The sequence below is a fragment of the Pseudochaenichthys georgianus genome, unplaced genomic scaffold (assembly GCF_902827115.2).
Source record: "Pseudochaenichthys georgianus unplaced genomic scaffold, fPseGeo1.2 scaffold_401_arrow_ctg1, whole genome shotgun sequence".
Lineage (NCBI taxonomy): Eukaryota > Metazoa > Chordata > Actinopteri > Perciformes > Channichthyidae > Pseudochaenichthys > Pseudochaenichthys georgianus.
The window spans coordinates 105241-127409 of NW_027262966.1; the positions used below are offsets into that span (position 1 = coordinate 105241).

The window sequence follows — 22169 nt, forward strand, 5'->3', positions numbered from 1 at the left end:
CACAAGGATGTATAATGGCACATACTCTAATACAGTAAGTTAAATTCAAAGGAAAAATATAAGAGCCGATGTTTAAAAAGGAAGATATGAAGATGCATACAAATTAAACAGACATTTGAAAAAAAGAATAGGAGGAATATGAATACCTACTATGAAAAATATCTACAGTAGGCTTTGTATATTTTTTAATATTCTCCAGATATTTACAAAATTGCCAGAGAATGTAGGCCTATCAGAATCAGAAACAGGTTTGTTGCCAGGTAGGTTAACACATACGAGGAATTTGCTTTGGTGTATTTGGTGCGTACATAAACAAAGTTAAAGCAGATCAAATGTAAGAAAAGGACCATAATGTTGTGTTCGGGTCTCCCGTGACCCGTTTCAAGTTAAAATGATTTAATAACTACGCTCTAGTTTTTTGTATCGTAACAAGGCTTCCCGATATCCTCCACAGCAGCTAAGCACTACAAACCTGATTTTGACAATTTTAGCCAAGTCTGAAGGTCTCTCGAAAAAAAAGTGTATAATTTGGTGTTGGGGTCTGGGAATTGTTGTGGCTGACTCGGGGTCAAATTTGGCCCAATCAAGATTCATCTTTGACTTTAGACACCCCTCCCCTCCCCCCTTCATCCACTGTAACAATAATTGTTCGCAACATGCACCTGGTCTCTCCTCCCTCTGCCCCCTCCCCCCACTGGAACTCGACCTAACACTTGAACCTGAACACACACATGCACGTGTACAATATGTGGTGGGGCCAAGGTCTAGACAATTTGCTGCCCTAGGCAAGATTTTAGCTGGCGGAAAATTAGGATGAGCACCAACGGGCAAAAATGCTTTTTTCCCTCCCAGAGCTACCAGCGCAGCGCCCCCCCCAGATCTGGCACCCTAGGCGAACATCTATAACGGCAGTGCTACAGGCCGGCCCTGGCTGGGGCCATAAAATAAAATAACAACAAGATTGTACGGTTATGAATGCAGAATAAGTTAGTTATGATATAGTTAAAACAATATTGGATGATAGTGTGTGTGTTTTGGACTGAGATAAATCATGGGTCAAAATGTACCCGCGAACACCATGAATGGTAACAGCTTTCGAACACAACACAAGGGTTAAGAAAATTAATATGACATTAAAATATAGCAATATTTAAAGGGGACCTATCATGCAAAATGCCCTTTTTGATGTCTTTTATACATCAACATGTGTCCCCGGTGTGTCAAGGAACTCACGCAGCGTCAGAAAATAAAACCCTCTCTCTTTTCCTCCGTACCCAAAGCTCTAAAAATGGGGGAACAACGGAGCTGATCCAGATTTGCGTCCGAAATGACACAATATCGGAAATGTAGGATGGCTTTACACCCACGGCACTATCAGAAACGTTGCTATCAGAAACAATGCCCGACTGTTTTGGACGTAATATGGTCGGTGTTTACATTAGCATGGCTAACACTCAGAGCTAACCTGTACTGGAGAGCATGTGTGTGAAGAAGCAGGAAGTAAAAAGGAACTCACCTTGTGGTATAACCGGCAAGAGAGAAAGCCTTTGAGCTCCAGACTGTTTCAGAGAGAAACCTTGATAATCCATGATATGGTGTTTCATCACGGCAGAATCTGCCGGTAGAATCTCCCGCATGAGCTCAGCCCCTCCTTTCTTTTTGTTATCAAATTATTATTTTTTACAGCTTTATACCCCAAATTAGTACTTTTGAAACAGGAAGTGAAATCGAGGGATATGAGGCATGGCTAGAATGGCTGATCTGTTTGGTATTTTGAGCAAAACACATGTTTTTTATATGTTTTTATTAGTGCTGTCAAAATTATCGCGTTAACGGCGGTAATTAATTTTTTGAATTAATTGCGTTAAAATATTTAACGCATTTAACGCATGTGCAGAATGGCCCACCCCATACGTGCCACGAGTGGCAGCGCCAGGGTATGGCTGGGGTAGGCTACACCCATACCAAGAAATGGCTTAGCCCCACCATGAACAATGATGTTAAAGTAAGCAAAATAAAGTCTGCCAACTCGCGCGGAGTAAATTGCACAGACAGCAGTTAGTAAGATTGATTTCAGTCGCCACGGTTTTGAAAACTTTTGTCACGTAGTGATCGACTTCTCAATAGAACATCTTTGATAACGTCGTGGTGTTGTTGCAGGAAGTCCCGACGGAGAATACTCTTGCTGTAGTACAGGGCAGAGCCATATAATAGTAATAATATGGCTCTGGTACAGGGGTGCACATAACTGGTACGCAGGTTATGTGCGTAATCTGAAATGCATACCGTCACTTGTGTCACAAAGCGCATTTGCGTACCGACGTACTTGTGAAGCTTTTCCAGAAGGCGGTTCGATCACCGGACGACAGAGTCGGTCTCCGTGTGCACAGACAGCGCTGCTGTTAACGTCGGTATGTACAACGGAACTGTGTCAAAACTACGCCAACCGGCTGCGGAGGGAGACTCCCCCCTTCACTGGAGAACTGCGCTAAAACAGCTGATCACAACGTTCACACTCTGTGGTCACGAAGTACTCCACTAGCCGCCGCCGCCGCCCCCCCTCTGTCGACTTTCCTGAAGTACTCCCCCGTTGATAGAAATCAACACGTAATGAATTAAGACCCCACGGTTTGATGATTGATAGGTGTGTGGGTTGTCTTTCATTTTGACGCGCAGAAAAATGTTATAATAAACATAGATACTGTTAAATGGATATATCCGCCTTCTTTCATTTATCTTTCCATTCCCAACAATATACATAAATAAATGGCATATTTTGGACATAGTTCGAATGGTGATTAATCATGATTACATTTTAAGCTGTGATTAATCTGATTAAAATTTGTAATCGTTTGACAGCCCTAGTTTTTATATATCTGAGACCTATGCTATTGCCTAAAAATAGTATGATAGGTCCACTTTAAATTGAATATTGAGGACATAAACCCGTAAAATGAAAATTGAATAAAAGAAAAGAAAAATATAAATGATTTATTATTATGCTATTAGTGGTATAAAGTACTTTTATTTCTGTAGAGCATCTGCCAACACTTCCTCCATCACTGATCTGTTTTTCTATTCCAGTATCTTATTTTGAAAGGAAGAGGTATGCCGTTTTTGAGTGGAAGTATTATGCAGACATTTGCAAAATTGTGAGGAAAATATAGTACTTTTTACCTCACAACATTTGTATGACACTTGTATTTACTACTTTTTCAGCACGGCCACTGCCTCCCCTACTGCTATGGTTGTTTATTCCTGCATCTTATTTTGAAAGGTAGACCGGAAGTTGTATTATCCTTTGCAGGCTTGATTGTGGAGGAAACTTTTCTTCCAGAGAGAGAGAGAGAGCGGCTCCTCCTCTCCACGCGTCCGACCTGAGTCCACATCAGCCGGACACTTTCCCCACAAACAGCCGCCTCCTTTCCTCCGGTTACCGGCTGTTTTCTGCTTTTACACTGTTTGTATTTATCTGTGAGCACTACGGATTACCGGGGAGGATGTGATGGAGGGGTCCCGGTAAAGTTGAAGGCTGAAAAAAATATATAGCTCCGGTTCTCCCACCCCGGTCAGCCTGCTGCTGCTCCCCGCCTCAGAGGCCATGGGCTGCGGCTTGAGGAAGCTGGAAAACCCGGAGGACAGCAGCCCCGGGAAGATCTACTCCACCCTGAAGAGACCTCAAGTGGAGACAAAAACTGAGACTGTGTACGAGTATGTGCTGCTGGACTTCAGCCTGGAAGGTAAGGGGAGATCATGCATTAGACCACCATGTTTTGAGCAAAACCAATCAATCAATATTTCTACCAATACAGATAAAACTCCTATGATGTGTTTAACAAGACATCAATCTATGAATGTTTCTAGTTACACAGATAAAGCTCTTTTAACAAGACAGCAAGTGTCCTCTGGAGGCAAAGTGCATACACACTGCTGAAACAATAATCAATTAATTACTCGAGGGACAAAAAGTTAATTAGCAACATATTGGATAAATCAATCAAACAGAGAGGTTTTAATTTACGTAGTTCCAACGGTTTGTGTGTGTTTATATTTATTCAAATTGATTATATCTGGGTTGCTAAGGCAAAGCAATTGCAACGATACAAATGCCATATTTTATCTGGTTCCTGTCATGTTTAAAAAGGGGAGGATTTGATGAGTTTCTTGGTCATAAATGGCATTAAATGTAATATATTTGAGTTCATAGAAGCTGTCACAGTCCTGGGAACTTTTCTGACATTTCATTCAACCTAAAACGGTTAAAAATGTAGATTGGAAAGTAATCGTCCAGTTTTTGAACCTATATTTTGTTTCATGTTATATCTAAAACCCCAACCAAGTGTTGGTCCAAGCTTCTCCAGTGTAAATACAGCATATCATTGTGTGTTTGTCTATGGATTGTGAGGCTTTTAGTGGGACAAAAACAACACATTTCAAGATGTCACCTTTGGACTCTTGGACATTGTGAAGACAATTTACAAAGCACTCAATCAGTTTATCAGAAAAACAATCAAGTACTCAATGCATTTATTACTCTTAGAGAAGACTATTGTCACTGATGTCGTCTTAAAGGAGCTAAATGAACTAATTCTTCACCTTTTAGTTGCTCCCTTTTAATACATGTTAAGATAGTAAGCCTTTACCATGTTTAAAGTGTATTAAAATGACACTACTGTTACTTCTTTTGACTTCAAGATTCCTGTGTTGTTGTTGTTTATTTGGCTTTTAAAATGGTCTTAAATAGCAGACCCCTGTTAACGGTAGTTTTATTGGAACATAGTATAACTTTATTATTCACACAAGGGCTCTATTTTCCTGTAAATGCTTTTAAAATGTTATTTTAATTACATTACATTGCATGATGTCCTAATGCCCTTTAAAAACCACGCGTGTGTAACATAGATAGAATCAGAATGGTCTCACAGGCAGAGCACAAAGCACACACAGTGAAATGTGTTCTCTGCTTTTAACCCATCCTAGTACCAGGAGTCTAGGAGCAGTGGGCAGCTATTGCACAGCGCCCGCGGAGCAATGGGAGTGAGGGGGATGTCAGGTGCCTTGCTCAAGGGCACCACGGCAGTGCAGGAGGTGAACTGGGACCTCTCCAAGTAGCAGTCCACACTCATATACACATATTTAGATGTGGTCGGGGACTTGAACCGGCGACCCTACGGTTCACAGTCCAAGCCCCTACTCGCTGAGCCACTGCCGAACATAACGGCATCGAGGCTAACTGTGGACTTTTCCGAGCAACAAGACGGGTTTTTTTTTCACAGTTTATAAGAAATAGGTCACACTAGGTTTTTTTCCCAACCCACACACACACACACACACACACACACACACACACACACACACACACACACACACACACACACACACACACACACACACACACACACACACACACACACACACACACACACACACACACACACACACCACACACACACACACACACACACACACACACACACACACACACACACACACACACACACACACACACACACACACACACGCACACACACACACACACGCACACACACACACGCACACACACAGAGGAACCCACCTGCTGGGATATGAAATCTAATTTGAACATGTGTGATAATCTCAGATGGCCGATGGGGTCTGCCATTTATGTCGGGGATTATCCCGTCATCTGGTCTGGCTGTTGTGGCTGTGACCTATTTGGAAGGAAATGGTGATTAAGTTCTGAATGGGAGAGCGGGCGCGTAAACAGAGAGCCGGGGCACGATAATGAATCACGGAGGAAAAGTGGAGCTTTCCAAATTAGGGAAGTTCAGGGAAATAATGACTTCAGGATTGGCCAACACTCGGCTTGGATCCCATCATGGAGACTCACGACGATTTTCATTGTTGACTAATGTGTGAGGAAACGGTAAAAAATGGCCGTTATTTCCTGAGTGTTAAGTCTTCAAACGTCTTCTTTGTGAGACCCGGAAGTCCCGACATACTTCCATTAGATTCATAATAGACTTTTTTGTATATTTTCCGGTAGCGTTTCGATTCTTCGTGCTTTTCATCAGCAGAGTCATGTGTTCTGCTCTCAGACGTACGTGTGTGTGGTCTAGCATTACTATCCTTGTGGGGACCTAAATCTGTCTACATAGTCACGTGTGGGGACTCGCCTCCCTTATGGGGACAAATTGGAGGGTGTGTGTGTGTGTGTGTGTGTGTGTGTGTGTGTGTGTGTGTGTGTGTGTGTGTGTGTGTGTGTGTGTGTGTGTGTGTGTGTGTGTGTGTGTGTGTGTGTGTGTGTGTGTGTGTGTGTGTGTGTGTGTGTGTGTGTGTGTGTGTGTGTGTGTGTGTGTGTGTGTGTGTGTGTGTGTGTGTGTGTGTGTGTGTGTGTGTGTGTGTGTGTGTGTGTGTGTGTGTGTGTGTGTGTGTGTGTGTGTGTGTGTGTGTGTGTGTGTGTGTGTGTGTGTGTGTGTGTGTGTGTGTGTGCGCCATACATTGTCTGGTTCCACCTTAAGAAACACCAGTAATCACGATACAGCCCTCTCTTTGTCATCAGACGTTGCTAACTTAAACATCTTGTCCGAGCTCAACTGTATCCAGATGTTTCGTATGCAAATGCACCTGTAAGTGATCAAACAAGCACGCACTATCCTCAATGTGTTCATTTGCATCCACAAGTACTTCCACGTGTAGCTAGAAGCATTGCATCTGTATATATTATCAGTATACAGCGGTGTTCTGTGAGGAATATATTACACTAAATGCAGTTTAACCAGGTAAGTAAACGGTTAAAATCCAGGTTTAATGTTGCCGGCTGTCTTCCTAGATTTGCATAATTATCCCCGTCTTGAGATGTGTCAGTTTGCGTCGCTCTCAAAGTGTGAAGTCTCATTAATTGGCAGAGCTAAAGATAAGCTGGGAGTGAATCATATCTCTAGGAGTCGTGTGCAGTCTGATGATGGCTGGCTTCCCCACACAAGACCCTCAGTTGTCTATCTCTCTGTCAGACCTTTGTTCATGATTTTGTGGTTTAGTTTAAAAAGCAATAAGTGGCACTATCTTAAAATGTCTTGACGCGGTAAGTGGAGTTTGTGTTTGCCAAATGAAAGCTGAACCGACATGTGCTGCTAAATGTTTGTTTTCCTGGCTTTACACCAGACTGAATTCCCACTCGTCTTGAGGCTCTGCAGGGTTCACTCTCCTCTCACGATACAACACATCAGATGTGATCCAACATCCACTCGAGGTGTTATTCTCACCTCCGAGAAAAAGCAGAGTGAGGTAAAAAGTGAATACAGAAACGGTGCTGAACATTTTCAACACACGGCAATATTTGAGTTCTTTAACCCTGTGTAATGTAATGTCAAGGCTGATGGGCTTATCGAATGTCCTCTTTGTAAAAGGTGCAACGATCCATCGATTGATAGAAACATTTGCTAACTAATTGTACAAGTGATTTTTAATGCATAATTGTCAGAAAATGCAGTTTTTAGCCTGTCAAATATGAAGATTGCTTACCCTCCTCTCTTTTATATCACATTAGAGGAAATGTCTTTAGATGTTGGACTGACAAAACATGTCATGAAGACACGGCTTTGGACCATGAGGAATTGGGGTGGACATTTTTCACTATTTTGTGTCAATTTATAAATAAAACATTACATAAAGCTGCATACCCTTCTGTCTTTCTGTTTTTTGCATTAAGTAATACTTGACTCTATTTTAGTCAACATTGAGGACGTAGCCATGTTGTTTAACTTTATCCCTGAGACACCTCACCCCAAATTGCTCCTGTGGGGATTGTCCACAGTATTGAGTATGTAAGTCGCTTTGGATAAAAGCGTCTAACAAGTAATACAGTGTCAATCAATCAATCAATCAATCAATCAATCAATCAATCAATCAATCAATCAATCAATGTTTATTTATATATCACAAATGTTACATTTGGCTCAGTGGACTTCACAGTTTGCACAGAATATCAGTATGACAATACGACACCCTCTGTCCTTAGACCCTCTGTCCTTAGACCCTGTGTCCTTAGACCCTCTGTCCTTACACCCTCTATCCTTAGACCCTCTGTCCTTAGACCCTCTGTCCTTAGACCCTCACATCGTACAAGGAAAAACTTCCAGAGAAAACCCACAGTTTAAGGGAACATGGAGAAACCTCAGGGAGAGCAGCAGAGGTGTACGCTTAACATTAACAGCAAGTGCACATAAGAATGAATTCAAACAATGTAAAAGATAAGCAACCACACATTGTCTTTCCATCTTTAACGGGCTCCAATAGTTAGTTTTAGAAGAAGGTGTGAAGAGTCGGTAGTCGTGTGCAGTGTACAAACTTCCTTAACCTCCGCAAGACGGAGGTCATCTTCTTTGGACCCCGACCTCCAGCCTCTCCGGTTGATATTCTGGGCTCTCTCAATGAAAACATCCTCCCCTCTGTCATGAACCTTGGAGTGACCTTCACTAGCACTTTTCAATTTGACAAGCAGGTCAGCACCGTAGTCAAATCCTGCTTTTTTTAAATAAGACTATTGGCCAAGACCAGGTCGTATTTATCTTTTAAAGACCTAGAAAGGGTTCTTAACGCCTATGTTACCTCGAGACTGGACTACTGCCACGCTCTGTATGTGGGTGTGGACCAGGCCTCAACAGACGCCTGCAGCTGGTGCAGAACGCAGCTGCACGTCTTCTGACTGGCCACACAAAGCGTGACCACATCACCCCCACTCTGGCCTCACTGCACTAGCTTCCAGTTCGGTTCAGAATTGATTTAAAAATCCTTGTATTTGTTATTAAAGCCGTAAATGGGCTGGCTCCGGCCTATATAGCAGAACTCCTCCATCGCTACACCCCAGCCAGAGCATTAAGGTCTGCTGACCAGCTGCTACTGGTCGTGCCCAAGACCTGGCTCAAACCCCGAGGGCACCGAGCCTTCGCAGCAGCGGGCCCCAGGCTCTGGAACACTCTGCCCCTCCATGTGAGGTCGGCCCAGACCCTGGGGTTTTAAATCCTCACTGAAGACTCACTTCTTCTCTCTGGCCTTCGAGTCAGAGCGGAGCACGACTCCTGACTTGTCTGTGTTTTAGTTTTTTATATTTCTGTTGTAAATGATTGTCCTTTATTGTGATTATAAGTGTTTTTTATTGCATGTACAGCACTTTGGCTCGACCAAAAATCGCTTTTAAATGTGCTAAATAAATAAAACTTGATTTGATACATTGTGTATTTTAAAATAACACACCTGTGAGTACATTCCTGCACCTGGCTAACAGCTGTCTCTCTCGATGCATCTTCATGTTGCTGTATATCTTGTTGAACTGCTTTCCTCTAATGGTTATTAGATATATATATATATATAAATATAGATATATATTTAAATAACGTGCAAAGATCACTGGAGTGTACAGGATGCCGTTATGAGAATTATCTCCACCCTTCTCTGGCCTTGATTCTCCTTGAAGCGACGAAGCGTTTCTGGGACACACTCGGAGCTGCTGTCACAACTTTCAATTTATCCTCACACACACACACACCCCCCCCCCCCCCCCCCAGTGAATCTCCCACTGTGCCCAGTAGCTCCCCTCAGCTTGGCCTGGTTTATTCGAGAGGCGAGTTCCTAACGTTAATTCTTCGCTGAGCTCATTACTGACAGCCGTGTACATGTGAGAGCGAGAAACCATGTACACTCTGAAGAGGTCTTTATATAGATATTGATCTTTTTATTATTGTGTTCCTTACTTTCAAAGCTCAGTCCAGGAAGCAGCCTCTGTTGTCTAGGAATTGGCACGTTTCTGGTTTGATTCCTGTGTCCTACAGAAAGAGTTAAAGTGTCCTTGAGCAAGACACTGACCCCCCGACCCCCTTATTGATGAGCAGGCTGGTTCTTTGCATGGCAGTGTGTGAATGTGTGTGAATGAATGGGTGAATGACTTGTGTTGGAACTAGGGATGTCCCGATCACCTTTTTTTTGCTCTCGATCCGATTCCGATCATTTGATTTTGACAATCTACCGATTTTTCCCGATCCGATCTTTATGTGATGCATTAAGAGAAACAAAGGTAACCGATAACGGCTGGTCATCCAACGCGATGAAGTCAGCTATCTTGGCTGTTATTGTGTTGGCCTTTTCACAGTTTCTCTTTCCTTTTTGAAAGTCTCTGAAAGTGTCGGTTGTTTCAGTGCCGTTACCCGAGTGGCCGCTGTGTACTCGCCTTGTTGGTGTTTGTTTCTCAGGTAGCGTATTAGATTGGTCGTGTTGAACGTAGCTCTGTTCTTTCCACCACGCGGAACCTCCGCCTTGCAAACATTGCATCTGGCTGTTACACTGCCTTCGCTTTCAATTTCATAATACTTCCAAAGTCCTGACATGTTCTCTGTCCCGACTCCCGAGTCACCAGCTGAACGTAGCCTCTCGTTAGCTTGCTGCTACTATCAGACACTGCGCCCACTCTGTTGCTTTCAGAGGAATAAGCAACCAGGTCTGAAAACAAGCCCAAAGAAAGCAACACATACATGATGTTGTGTCATTTTAAACCAAAACGAAGGCCTCAGGATGACTTTAAAACGTGAACATGGTCATTTTTGTTTTGTAACATTAAATAAAAATAATAAAAATATTTTATAATAAAAGAAAATATTAATACAAATAAATTCCCGATCTCCGATTTTTTTTTCTTTCGATTCCAATCTTTTGAAAATCACGTGATCGGCTCCGATCCCCGATCACGTGATCGGATCGGGACATCTCTAGTTGGAAAGGACTATGATCTGTTGATTCGAAAATTCCTATTGGACGCAGTGTATTTTTCAGTCAATCAAATATGCATTTAGTTCCCAAATTCTTCAGGATACCTCAATTAAGTCCTGTTTCCATTGAGGTCCTGAAGCCTCAGCTTACTTGGTTAAAATATAATTGCACAAAGTTAGTATGCTGTGTAGTTTTGGCTTGAATCACATGTGTCTGCTGGGCCCTAATTGAAGTGATGATATCCGCTGTTAGCTAGCAATGATCATTTGTGGTAACAAATGATTGGAGACTGCTCAATTTACCCTATTCATTTAACAGTGGCTTCTTTTCGGCGATAGTATGCTGCTGGGTTTTCCGGAGAAACATCAATCATGGCCGGTTGGTAAACTTCTGTTTGATGGCAATCATGAACGCGGTTAGTGTCAGCAATTTTATTTTGAGCCTGTTAGTATGCGCCCCCTAACCCTATCTTTAAAACAAACAAAAAGCTCTGTTCAGCCTTAAAAGTCTTGTCATCAAAACAATCTGATATTGTTATATTTGAACAATTTCCTTCTTTTTACTGCTGCTGCTGCACAACAGTTTCCCTGGGGGTTAAATCAAGTTCTATCCTATGTTATCCTGAAATAGCTTTCCCCTGTAAAGACAACAGAAATGCTGTGTTTCCTCTTGCTCTTAACGACTTCCTGCACGGAGCCTGGGGCTGACCGAGGGTCTGAACCTCCCTGTGTCAGAGACTGGAAGTGTCTCTGAGGGGAAGACGGGACTAGATGAACAAATGGGACGACACAAAGGGATTTGAGGGTGGAGAGATGGCTTAACCTGAAGTGACATGCTTTCATCGCTGGGTGGATGAACTCGGCTGAAGCGTTGAAGAAATGACTTTAATTTGCAACTTTCTTCCAATCCGTGGAGAGATGGCGACCGATTCGTTCTGACCTACCTACGCATCGATTCTCTGGTCCTGATTGTACTGTAAGAGGGAATCTATCATCCCGCCAGTCCTCGTCATTATTTCCAGGGATGAGTGCAGTTTTCTGTAATCTCCGTCTGATCTGGGAATCCACATAGCAAAATGCTGGATTATTTCAGATTAAAAGGCAGTGCTTTCTTATTAGAGTTTAGAGGAGATTTGAAGGGCAGTGCATTGCGGTACCAACCTGCAACCCGAGAACTATTATCTTCAGAGGAGTCTTGATTTGCTAGTGAATTCATTTAAGTTGTCCGCACTCTCGCGGGAATATCTCCCGCTATGGAGCGAGCTTAAGTTTCACTTTCGATTGCGTGAATATAGCCCAGCGCAACACCTTCGTCAAACATGTTGCCACGTGTTTGTACCATTTTCCAGGCGATTTGTAATCTCTTCTAGAAAAACGATTGGTTTTTTTAGGATATCAAGAAGCATATCGAACAAACAATGGATGTATTTGATGAACATGTATCATGCTGAAAATAGATGTATATGTTTTAGGAGTGAGATAGAGATTATTATATAATATATGCATCCAATGAAGGCATTGCATGACGTCTGTTAATGATCAGAGGCTGTTGTTGGGGCTGCATAAACGTTTTTTATTTTAGTTTTGTAGGCAGACCATGAAGGCCTCAGAGTTAAACTTGGGCCTGTGGCCATAGTTTAACTGTATTTTGTTTTGAAAATCCACAGAGGAGGTTTGCGTCGTACTCATACCACATGCGGTGTATTTTGTTGTCTCGGACATAAACTCCGTAATAAATGTAGTCTACATTTCATAAGATGTAGTATTTTTGTATTGGTTAATCAATCAATCAATCAATCAATCAATCAATCAATCAATCAATCAATCAATCAATCAATCAATGTTTATTTATATAGCCCAATATCACAAACATTTGTCTCAGTGGTCTTCACAGTGTGTACAGAATATCAGTATGACAATACGACACCCTCTGTCCTTAGACCCTCTATCCGGCTCAGACCCTCTGTCCTTAGACCCTCTGTCCTTACACCCTCTGTCCTTAGACCCTCTGTCCTTAGACCCTCTGTCCTTAGACCCTCACATCGTACAAGGAAAAACTTCCGGAGAAAACCCACAGTTTAAAGGGAACATGGGAGAAACCTCAGGGAGAGCAACAGAGGAGGGATCCCTCTCCCAGGACGGACAGAGAGGGAGACGTTAAGTGGTCCTCGGTATGAAAAAGTTTGAGACACACTGCGCTAGTGGATTGGTAACGGGGGGAGCCTCGCTGCGGGGACATTATACAGATACAGCCCCTGACATTTATTTTTATTTACAATTTGTATTTTGTAATCATCTCGCGACCCCCACTGTGGGAACCCCTGCATTAGACCACCAACATTTATTTTTTATGAGATCCATTTGTGGCGGACGATATTTAATTGTGGCGGTTCGCCATAAATAAATCAATGTATGGGAAACACTGAGCTTCATGTACTTGCTGTTTGTGTTTCTCTTTGATCGTTGCTTACGGTCTTGCACCTGGTTGCCTACATTTTAAAAGAGGTTGATGCACAGAAAAGGCAAACAAAATAAAAGGAGAGGGTCTGTGCAAATACAGACAGATGGTGCATATACACTGTGTAGACAAGAGCAGACATATCATAAAACTATAACAAAATCTACAAAATGTGTACAAGAAGGATGGATATATATTAAAGAAAAAATGTGTTAGTTAAAGACGAGCTGTGCAGGTTTAAACATAGTAGTATTTTGCAGAAATGTGCAAAATTAGTAAGAGAAAGGACACAAAAGTTAATGTAACTCATACGTGTCATTATACCGCTAAACTTGTTGTTGTGAGCATGCTACAACGTTAGCATTTAGCTAACCCAGCCTCTCTGAGCTGCTTGTTTTCCCTTCTCGTGTCTCTCTATGTTTTCTCCGCTCCTTGTTGCCGGGCAGCTTTTTTCCTCCTATTTCACACCTTCTCTCTCACATTCACAAACCAGCTCATAAAATCCATCTTGTAAACCGCTGTCTGGCTCCTCCCTCCCTCCTTCCTCCTCCCAGAGTCACCCCTCTCTGTGCCCTCAGTTGTTTGCGAACTCCTCACCCTCCCTCCCCCTCCCCACTTTCATCCTGCCACCTCTACTTCTTCTCCCTCTTTGCTAGTCCACCCGTCACTTATTCTCCCACACAGAGCTGAACAGAGGCCTCAGTGTGCGGGGTGACGGCAGCAGGATCGGGGGGGTGGGGTTGGGGGGTGTAAGGACTGAAAGCAGGGGAGGAGACGTTTAAAAAAAGGGTTCAACAAAAGCCCTGGTTGGAGGTGTGTGTGTGCATGACATCATGGACCTCCATTATCTGCAGCATGTTCTGCAACTTCTGTGAAAGGAACAGAAAGTGAAGCAACAGCTCCGTCCTGCAGCTGCAACATGCATGCCCGCGTTACATCTCAATTAAAGGGTTTTGCAGCCAGTTTTAAGGCACTCTGACCGCTCTCCGGCGTGTTGTGTTTAGAGAAAAAGCGTTAAGAGTAAAAACCCACTGCACTACCTGCTCAACAGCAAACAGACACGTTAAGAAGCTGGTAAACACATTGCAGCTAAAGATACAGACGTTTTTCCTCAAGGATTCGGAGACCAAACGGAGCTAAAAGACTGTACAATATAACATTGACACAACTCTCCTGATACACTTATAACAAGTTGATGTGGAAATAAAAACCTGGCTCATATCAACTACAACTTCCTAAAAGTACACTGAGCCTCTCTCCTCTCTAAATTAAAGTGTTTTGCAAGCAAGTTTTAGTTTAGTTTATTTTATTTTTTTCGAGCGTGTAAAACCAAAGAAAAATACAAATGAAACAAAAGATGGTACGAACAGTGATACAGTACTATACAAATGAATGCAATAACAAAACGAAATATTTAATTAATAATTTAATAATCTGTAGTGTCATTGTCTGATATCAATAAACAACAAAGCTTTAGCCAATTCACGTCCGAAAAGCGGTCGGAAAGAAGTTTACACTTATTTAACCCCTTCTCCCTTTTTTCTTTTGTTTCTTTTTCTTTTCTTTACATCTTAATATATGTTAACATACAATATCAATGTATACTTTAAGCTTGAATAATTTATATAATCTTAATATAATATATACAGGCAATTTAGGAGAATGGTCTCTATATATTATTATAATAATAATAATAATAATACCTTTTATTTCGAGGCGCCTTTCAGGACACCCAAGGTCGCCTACAGTGCATTTAAAAGTTAAAACAGCTAAAACAAAACGGAACACAATTTAATCGAACCGACGAGGCAATACAGCATAAAAGCATAAAACAGGCCAGACAAGATAGTGGAGTGACGGAGTGAGAGGGGGATCTGTGACAGCAGGTTGAATGTGTTTTAGAGTGAGTAGGCCAGGTGGGATTTGAATGTCGTGATGGAGTCAGACTGTTCGATGTGTGGAGGCAGAGAGTTCCAGAGCCTGGGCGCGGTGCAGCTAAAAGCCCTGGCTCCCATGGTGCTAAGGCGGGAGGTGGGGACAGTCAGGAGTCCGGCTGAGGATGAGCGCAGGGAGCGGGAGGGGGTGTATTCCTGGAGGAGGTTTGAGAGATAGGTGGGGGTGAGGTTGTTGAGGGCTTTGTATGTAAGCAGAAGGTTTTTGTAGTCAATCCGGTGCTGAACAGGGAGCCAGTGAAGGTGCATGAGGATGGGGGTGATGTGGTCAGACTTGTTATATATATATATATATATATATAATGTACATACACAAATTCATACAAACACAAATTCATAAATAGAATACAAACAGTTATGGTTTAGCAGTTTCATCCCTGTACCTTGTGAGAATTGTCTCTTTTTGAATAGTTTGATGTTTGGACATCCCTTAAGTTTTAATCCACTATCACTTCTCTCGGAGTGTTGTGTTTAGAGAAAAAGCTGTAAAAACCCACTGCACTGTACCTGCTCACCATCATGCAGAAACGTTAACAAAGTGGAGCATTTAGCAGCTAAAGATACGGACGTTTTTCTCAGGATTTGGAGACGACTGTAAATATCATATTGACACAACTCGACTGATACACTGAGACCCCATTTACACGGGAACGTTTGCGTTTACGCACCGTATGCGTTTTCAAAAAAGTCTTCCGTTCACGTAGGGGTGGACGATATGACGATATATATCGTCGTGACGATATTAGGTCTCCACGAAAAAAAAATCGGAAAAAAAAAATAGCGGGAGGGGAAGAAGCTCTCCGTGCGCGGCGCAGGGGGCTATTACAGCGGACGGAGAGCCTCTTCCCCTCCCCCAGCCTCACCTACTGATTTTAATTTCACCATATATCAAGCCCGATCGATTTCACAATGTCAGCGCACCTCTGCTTTCGTTCAGTCCGAGTTGTTTGACACGCTCCCAATGTCCCCGCCCCCTTTCTTTGCAGCGAGCAACCATAGGGTAGGCATTTCATAAAGGGGCTCCTGATGAAAAGACTAGCAAACGGTGGAAAGACATAACTGACGCGGTGGCGTTTTATGTTTTTCCCTTCAGTTATGCTTTTATTACACTTCAAGTCTACTCTAAAGTTTACATTTTAATTGTTTGGCACTGTCTTTTCCTCATTGATGTTTTATGTTTTACTTAGTTATGTTTTACCCTCCTTTTCATGTTTATTGATGTTCACTGCTCACTTGTTCATTCAGGGATTCATTTCTGAAATAAAACCAGCTTGAAATGCTATTCTGGTCTGTTACTCCTTTTGTTTTAGTTTCTGTTACCTTGTAGGTGCTTGTACTGTTAAGTAACTTGAAAAATAACCATAATAACCGACATGAAAAAATATCGTGATATATATCGTCTATCGTGATACTGCCTGAAAATATCGTGATAACATATTTTTCAATATCGCCCACCCCTACGTTCACGCGCATTCGGCTCAATTAACGTTTCCGTTCACACGAGACCGCTCGCCCCGCTGGAAACGCTGTAGTACATATGCCGGGCCTGTAAGTGGCGCTGCTGCCGCCACAAAATACACCAAAAGCAGCGAAGAAGACCCCCGAGCATGGTTGCCATGGTTGCCCTTCTGTCTATTCTCCGCGGTGGACGGCGTGTTCTCCTGCTGTAAATCTCTCCGGTAGTCCACCAGCAGATGAAAAACACCCACCTCTCCGCCTCTTCCAAGGGACGAGGGAACCGTGCGGCAGAGTTTCTGTTAAAAAACATTTCCGCCGTTCAACATGTACTTTAAAGTTTACATCTTCCGGACAAAATTAGAAAAGTGCCGGTCAAAGGTCTTCTTTGTTATTTATTGAGCTTTAAAACAAATTGATAACGACTCTATATAATAATATAACAATACAAAACGGAGCCTCTCTTTTACGCCCCCTCTTCTGACAGCTTAGCAGCTGATCTCTTAGCAGGAGACGTGGGGAGAGGGAGGCGGGGCTATTTCATCGTTATCAGAAAATGATCGTATAGATGCGTACACACGGAGCCGTTTGACCCCCCAGAGCGTTCCGTTTGCAGATCTATCCACCTTGGGACCCGTTGTCGTTTGCGGGGTTCATTTCTATCGTTTTGTTACGGCCTCGTGTAAACGAAAGGGCTATACGCAAGAGAAACTATGCGGATACAACCCGTATCGTCCTCGTGTAAACGGGGTCTTATAACAAGTTAATGTGGAAATAAGAAACTGGCTGACCTTTATTAGTCCCACAGAGGGGACATTGACATTGTTCCAGCAGAAAGGAGCCAAAGACAGCTTAATGTTGCCTCGGTAGCATGCATAGAAAAGGCTCAAATCAAGTACAACATGTCATCCCAAACGTGCACTGAGCCTCTCTCTCCTCTCCAAGTGTTTTGCAGCCGGGTTTAGACCCACAGGAATGCCAGTAAGCTGTAGCTGTTTGCCCGGCCCCTGCTTCAGTTTTCTAGGTGGTGGTGGTCTTTAGTCTCATAATGGAGCTCACCACACAAACCATTGAGAGGCTGCAGTGATCTCAACTGAGGACCGCTCTCCCTCTGGGGTGTTTGTCCGTGAGAATGTGGGGGGTTGTAGTGAGGAATGCTCTCTCTCTCTCTCTTTCTCTCTCTCGCACGCACACGCACGCACGCACACACACGCACACACACACACACACACACACACACTCAAGTTGAAATGTGTTGTATGTGTGTTTTCATGGGGGCACACAGCCAAGCCCATCTGTGAACAGCCACTCTTTGTGGACACAGGAAGTGTGGTGATGGTCACAGGGATTTCTAAGTTGTTCAAGAAAAATAACAAAACACAGAAACAGCTCCTCCACACTGACTGTGAATTCTTTAAACCTCCGACTGGTGAGGAAATGGATCACATCAGGACAGAAATGAGAGATGAACAGAGATGTCAAAAGTACACACATCCTTTACTCAAGTAGAAGTACAGATACTCGTGTTTAAAAATACTCTGGTAGAAGTACTGACTAAACTTCTTCACTCAAGTCAAAGTAAAGAGGCTTTGAAGTGTACTTCAGTAGAAAGTACCCATAGCTAGCGGCTGCTTTAAAGAGTACCTGACCTCCCTTTATATCAATAGAACAATAATGTCATTGTTAGCTAATGAATGTTTCCATGCTGAACAACGGCAACATGACAACGTTTCCATTGGTCCCTCTTCTTTAGAGAAGACCAGGAAGTGATGGATACACGGATCGTGTTCCAACCAATAGGCACGCAGTGACTCTAAAGAATAATGATCACGCACCAACACACATTCAGACTAAAGGAACCAGCTGTTTGGGAAATGAGAGAAGTAGAACGTACAGGTATTTGTGTTCAACATGTGAGAAGTAGAAAGTACAGGTATTTGAGTTCAACATGTGAGAAGTAGAAAGTACAGGTATTTGAGTTCAACATGTAAGAAGTAGAAAGTTCAGGTATTTGAGTTCAACATGTAAGAAGTAGAAAGTTCAGGTATTTGTGTTCAACATGTAAGAAGTAGAAAGTTCAGGTATTTGAGTTCAACATGTAAGAAGTAGAAAGTACAGGTATTTGAGTTCAACATGTAAGAAGTAGAAAGTACAGGTATTTGGGTTCAACATGTAAGAAGTAGAAAGTGCAGGTATTTGTGTTCAACATGGAAGAAGTAGAAAGTACAGGTATTTGAGTTCAACATGTAAGAAGTAGAAAGTACAGGTATTTGAGTTCAACATGTAAGAAGTAGAAAGTTCAGGTATTTGAGTTCAACATGTAAGAAGTAGAAAGTACAGGTATTTGAGTTCAACATGTAAGAAGTAGAAAGTACAGGTATTTGAGTTCAACATGTGAGAAGTAGAAAGTTCAGGTATTTGAGTTCAACATGTAGAAGTAGAAAGTTCAGGTATTTGAGTTCAACATGTAAGAAGTAGAAAGTACAGGTATTTGAGTTCAACATGTAAGAAGTAGAAAGTACAGGTATTTGAGTTCAACATGTAAGAAGTAGAAAGTTCAGGTATTTGAGTTCAACATGTAAGAAGTAGAAAGTTCAGGTATTTGAGTTCAACATGTAAGAAGTAGAAAGTACAGGTATTTGAGTTCAACATGTAAGAAGTAGAAAGTACAGGTATTTGAGTTCAACATGTAAGAAGTAGAAAGTTCAGGTATTTGAGTTCAACATGTAAGAAGTAGAAAGTACAGGTATTTGAGTTCAAACATGTAAGAAGTAGAAAGTACAGGTATTTGAGTTCAACATGTAAGAAAGTAGAAAGTTCAGGTATTTGAGTTCAACATGTAAGAAGTAGAAAGTACAGGTATTGAGTTCAACATGTAGAAGTAGGAAAGTACAGGTATTTGGTTCAACATGTAAGAAGTAGAAAGTGCAGGTATTTGTGTTCAACATGTAAGAAGTAGAAAGTACAGGTATTTGAGTTCAACATGTAAGAAGTAGAAAGTTCAGGTATTTGAGTTCAACATGGAAGAAGTAGAAAGTACAGGTATTTGAGTTCAACATGGAAGAAGTAGAAAGTACAGGTATTTGTGTTCAACATGTAAGAAGTAGAAAGTACAGGTATTTGAGTTCAACATGTAAGAAGTAGAAAGTACAGGTATTTGAGTTCAACATGTAAGAAGTAGAAAGTTCAGGTATTTGAGTTCAACATGAGAGAAGTAGAAAGTACAGGTATTTGAGTTCAACATGTAAGAAGTAGAAAGTACAGGTATTTGTGTTCAACATGTAAGAAGTAGAAAGTACAGGTATTTGTGTTCAACATGTAAGAAGTAGAAAGTACAGGTATTTGTGTTCAACATGTAAGAAGTAGAAAGTACAGGTATTTGTGTTCAACATGTAAGAAGTAGAAAGTACAGGTATTTGTGTTCAACATGTAAGAAGTAGAAAGTTCAGGTATTTGGGTTCAACAAGTAAGAAGTAGAAAGTACAGGTATTTGTGTTCCAACATGTGAGAAGTAGAAAGTACAGGTATTTGTGTACAACATGTAAGAAGCAGAAAGTACAGGTATTTGTGTTCAACATGTGAGAAGTAGAAAGTACAGGTATTTGTGTTCAACATGTAAGAAGTAGAAAGTACAGGTATTTGTGTACAACATGTAAGAAGCAGAAAGTACAGGTATTTGTGTTCAACATGTAAGAAGTAGAAAGTACAGGTATTTGTGTTCAACATGTGAGAAGTCAAAGTAAGTCGTGGAATAAAGTACTGATACCAGAAACATGTACTTAAGTACAGTAACGAAGTATTTGTACTCCACTACTTCTCACCTCTGGAGATGAATAATAAAAGATAACAAGCTTTTAAATAAAGAGTGAGAGTGTATGCTTCCTTTTAAGCATGTGCTGTCCTCCAAACGCATTCATTAACCTCCAAGAATGTATTTAAAGAGTTTAAAAAATGCATATATAAACAAAAGAGACGCAGTGATAGACGGTTATGTGGATTTGTCAGGATTTCATTAGTCCAGCCACATACTACAGCACTGTAAAATAATTCATTTTTGCAAAATCAATGCAAGTCTTGATCAAAAGTCTTCAGAAACAAATGAATATATTTATGTCCCTAGGTGAAAGCAATTGATATTCCTCAATTGAACTTTTGAAGGGCGGTAATAGGGTTCTGAAGTATTGATATCATATTTTATTTAAGGTGAAATGTGTTTTTTAAATTCTGTTTTTTAAAAGATATTGTCATGCTGCAGAGATGCCACAGTCAGTGCATCCTATTCTACACACTTGAGACTGTTTCAGATCCTCCTGAAACCACACCTTAATCATTTAAATATGAGCTTCAATTAATCACTCAATCAACCTCATATGGCAAATCATATCTCAATTTAAATATCCGTCAAAAATAATTGCAATTGGACATTCTTCAAAAGTATTTAGGCCTAATGTACACGCTTGCCTTTTCATTTTTTTATTGAAATACTTCTGTTTGTCCGACTGTTGTTTGGACAAAATAAGAAATAGTCAAATATCAGTTTTAGGAAACTGTAAAGAGCATTTTCAACTAATTTCTGTGAATTTCTAGCCTGATATTTTTGCTTAATTTCTGAACAAATGAACAAAGTCTGTGGTGTTTGAGAAGTGAACAAGGTTAGAAATGTATTAGACTTAATGATAATTGAATGTATAATGAAACAATCATAAGTTGTAACCCTACAATAACCTAAATGATATCACAGCAACATGAAGATTATTCTCTTACATTGTTTGTGTTCGAACCAGTCTTAGAGCCACACCTATCGTAATCAAACCATCATAACCACCACAGCTGGAGGAGCCGCTCTGTATACATACATTTATATATATTTATATAACCTTACGTAAGAGCGTGGTGATGTGGTGTTTCCCTCAACATGCCGGTGGTGTTTTAACGGCCGTCATCTGTGTTTGAAGCTTTGAGACACAGCTGGACTCAAGATATTAAAACTCTCAGACCTAGAAGACACTTTTTTTAGTTTCCAGATCCACGACGTCTTCATATTCACGTCAGGAGGCTGGATGTAAAGAATTGGGTGCTGTCAATATCCCTCCCTGTATTCATAATGTATTATGGAAGTTTGTGGGTAGTTTACCAAGTGGTTCCATATGTGTAAACGTACTAAAAATAGCAACTTCTCTGCCACTGGAATAACTTAAATTGGAAGTAAATGGGAAGCTACATTATTAACATCTGTATTTCTCTATGGCAGACATTGTGTTTTTGTTTAGAAACTGTGGAAAAGTGATGTTTAAGTCGTAGAGGCAGAAAGGGAATACAGACAGTATGAAAACACATCCTTTTCTCTCCATGTTAGGCTTTCACTCATGGTACTGACGCTTTTTACACTGCTGATAACTGAGCTATCATTGTGGTAGATACATTTTAAAAACACTGGTCTTGTGTTGTGTTGTGAATGGAGTAAATGGTCCTGGTGTGTGGCTGTTAGTAAATCACTCCAATGGATTATTTATCTTGCAAAACATCCAATGGTATGTCTTGATTTGCACGACCAACAGTCCAACA

General features: G+C 41.4%; 1 protein-coding gene across 1 annotated transcript in view; it reads left to right on the forward strand.

Moving 5' to 3' along the window:
• Positions 1-3348: 3348 nt before the first annotated feature.
• The window catches only part of rftn2 (raftlin family member 2), a 36923-nt gene continuing 18102 nt past the window's right edge, over positions 3349-22169 (forward strand). The window contains 1 exon segment of the mRNA XM_034078252.2: positions 3349-3740. Coding sequence (XP_033934143.1) covers positions 3602-3740 — 139 coding nt within the window. The 5' untranslated portion in view covers positions 3349-3601.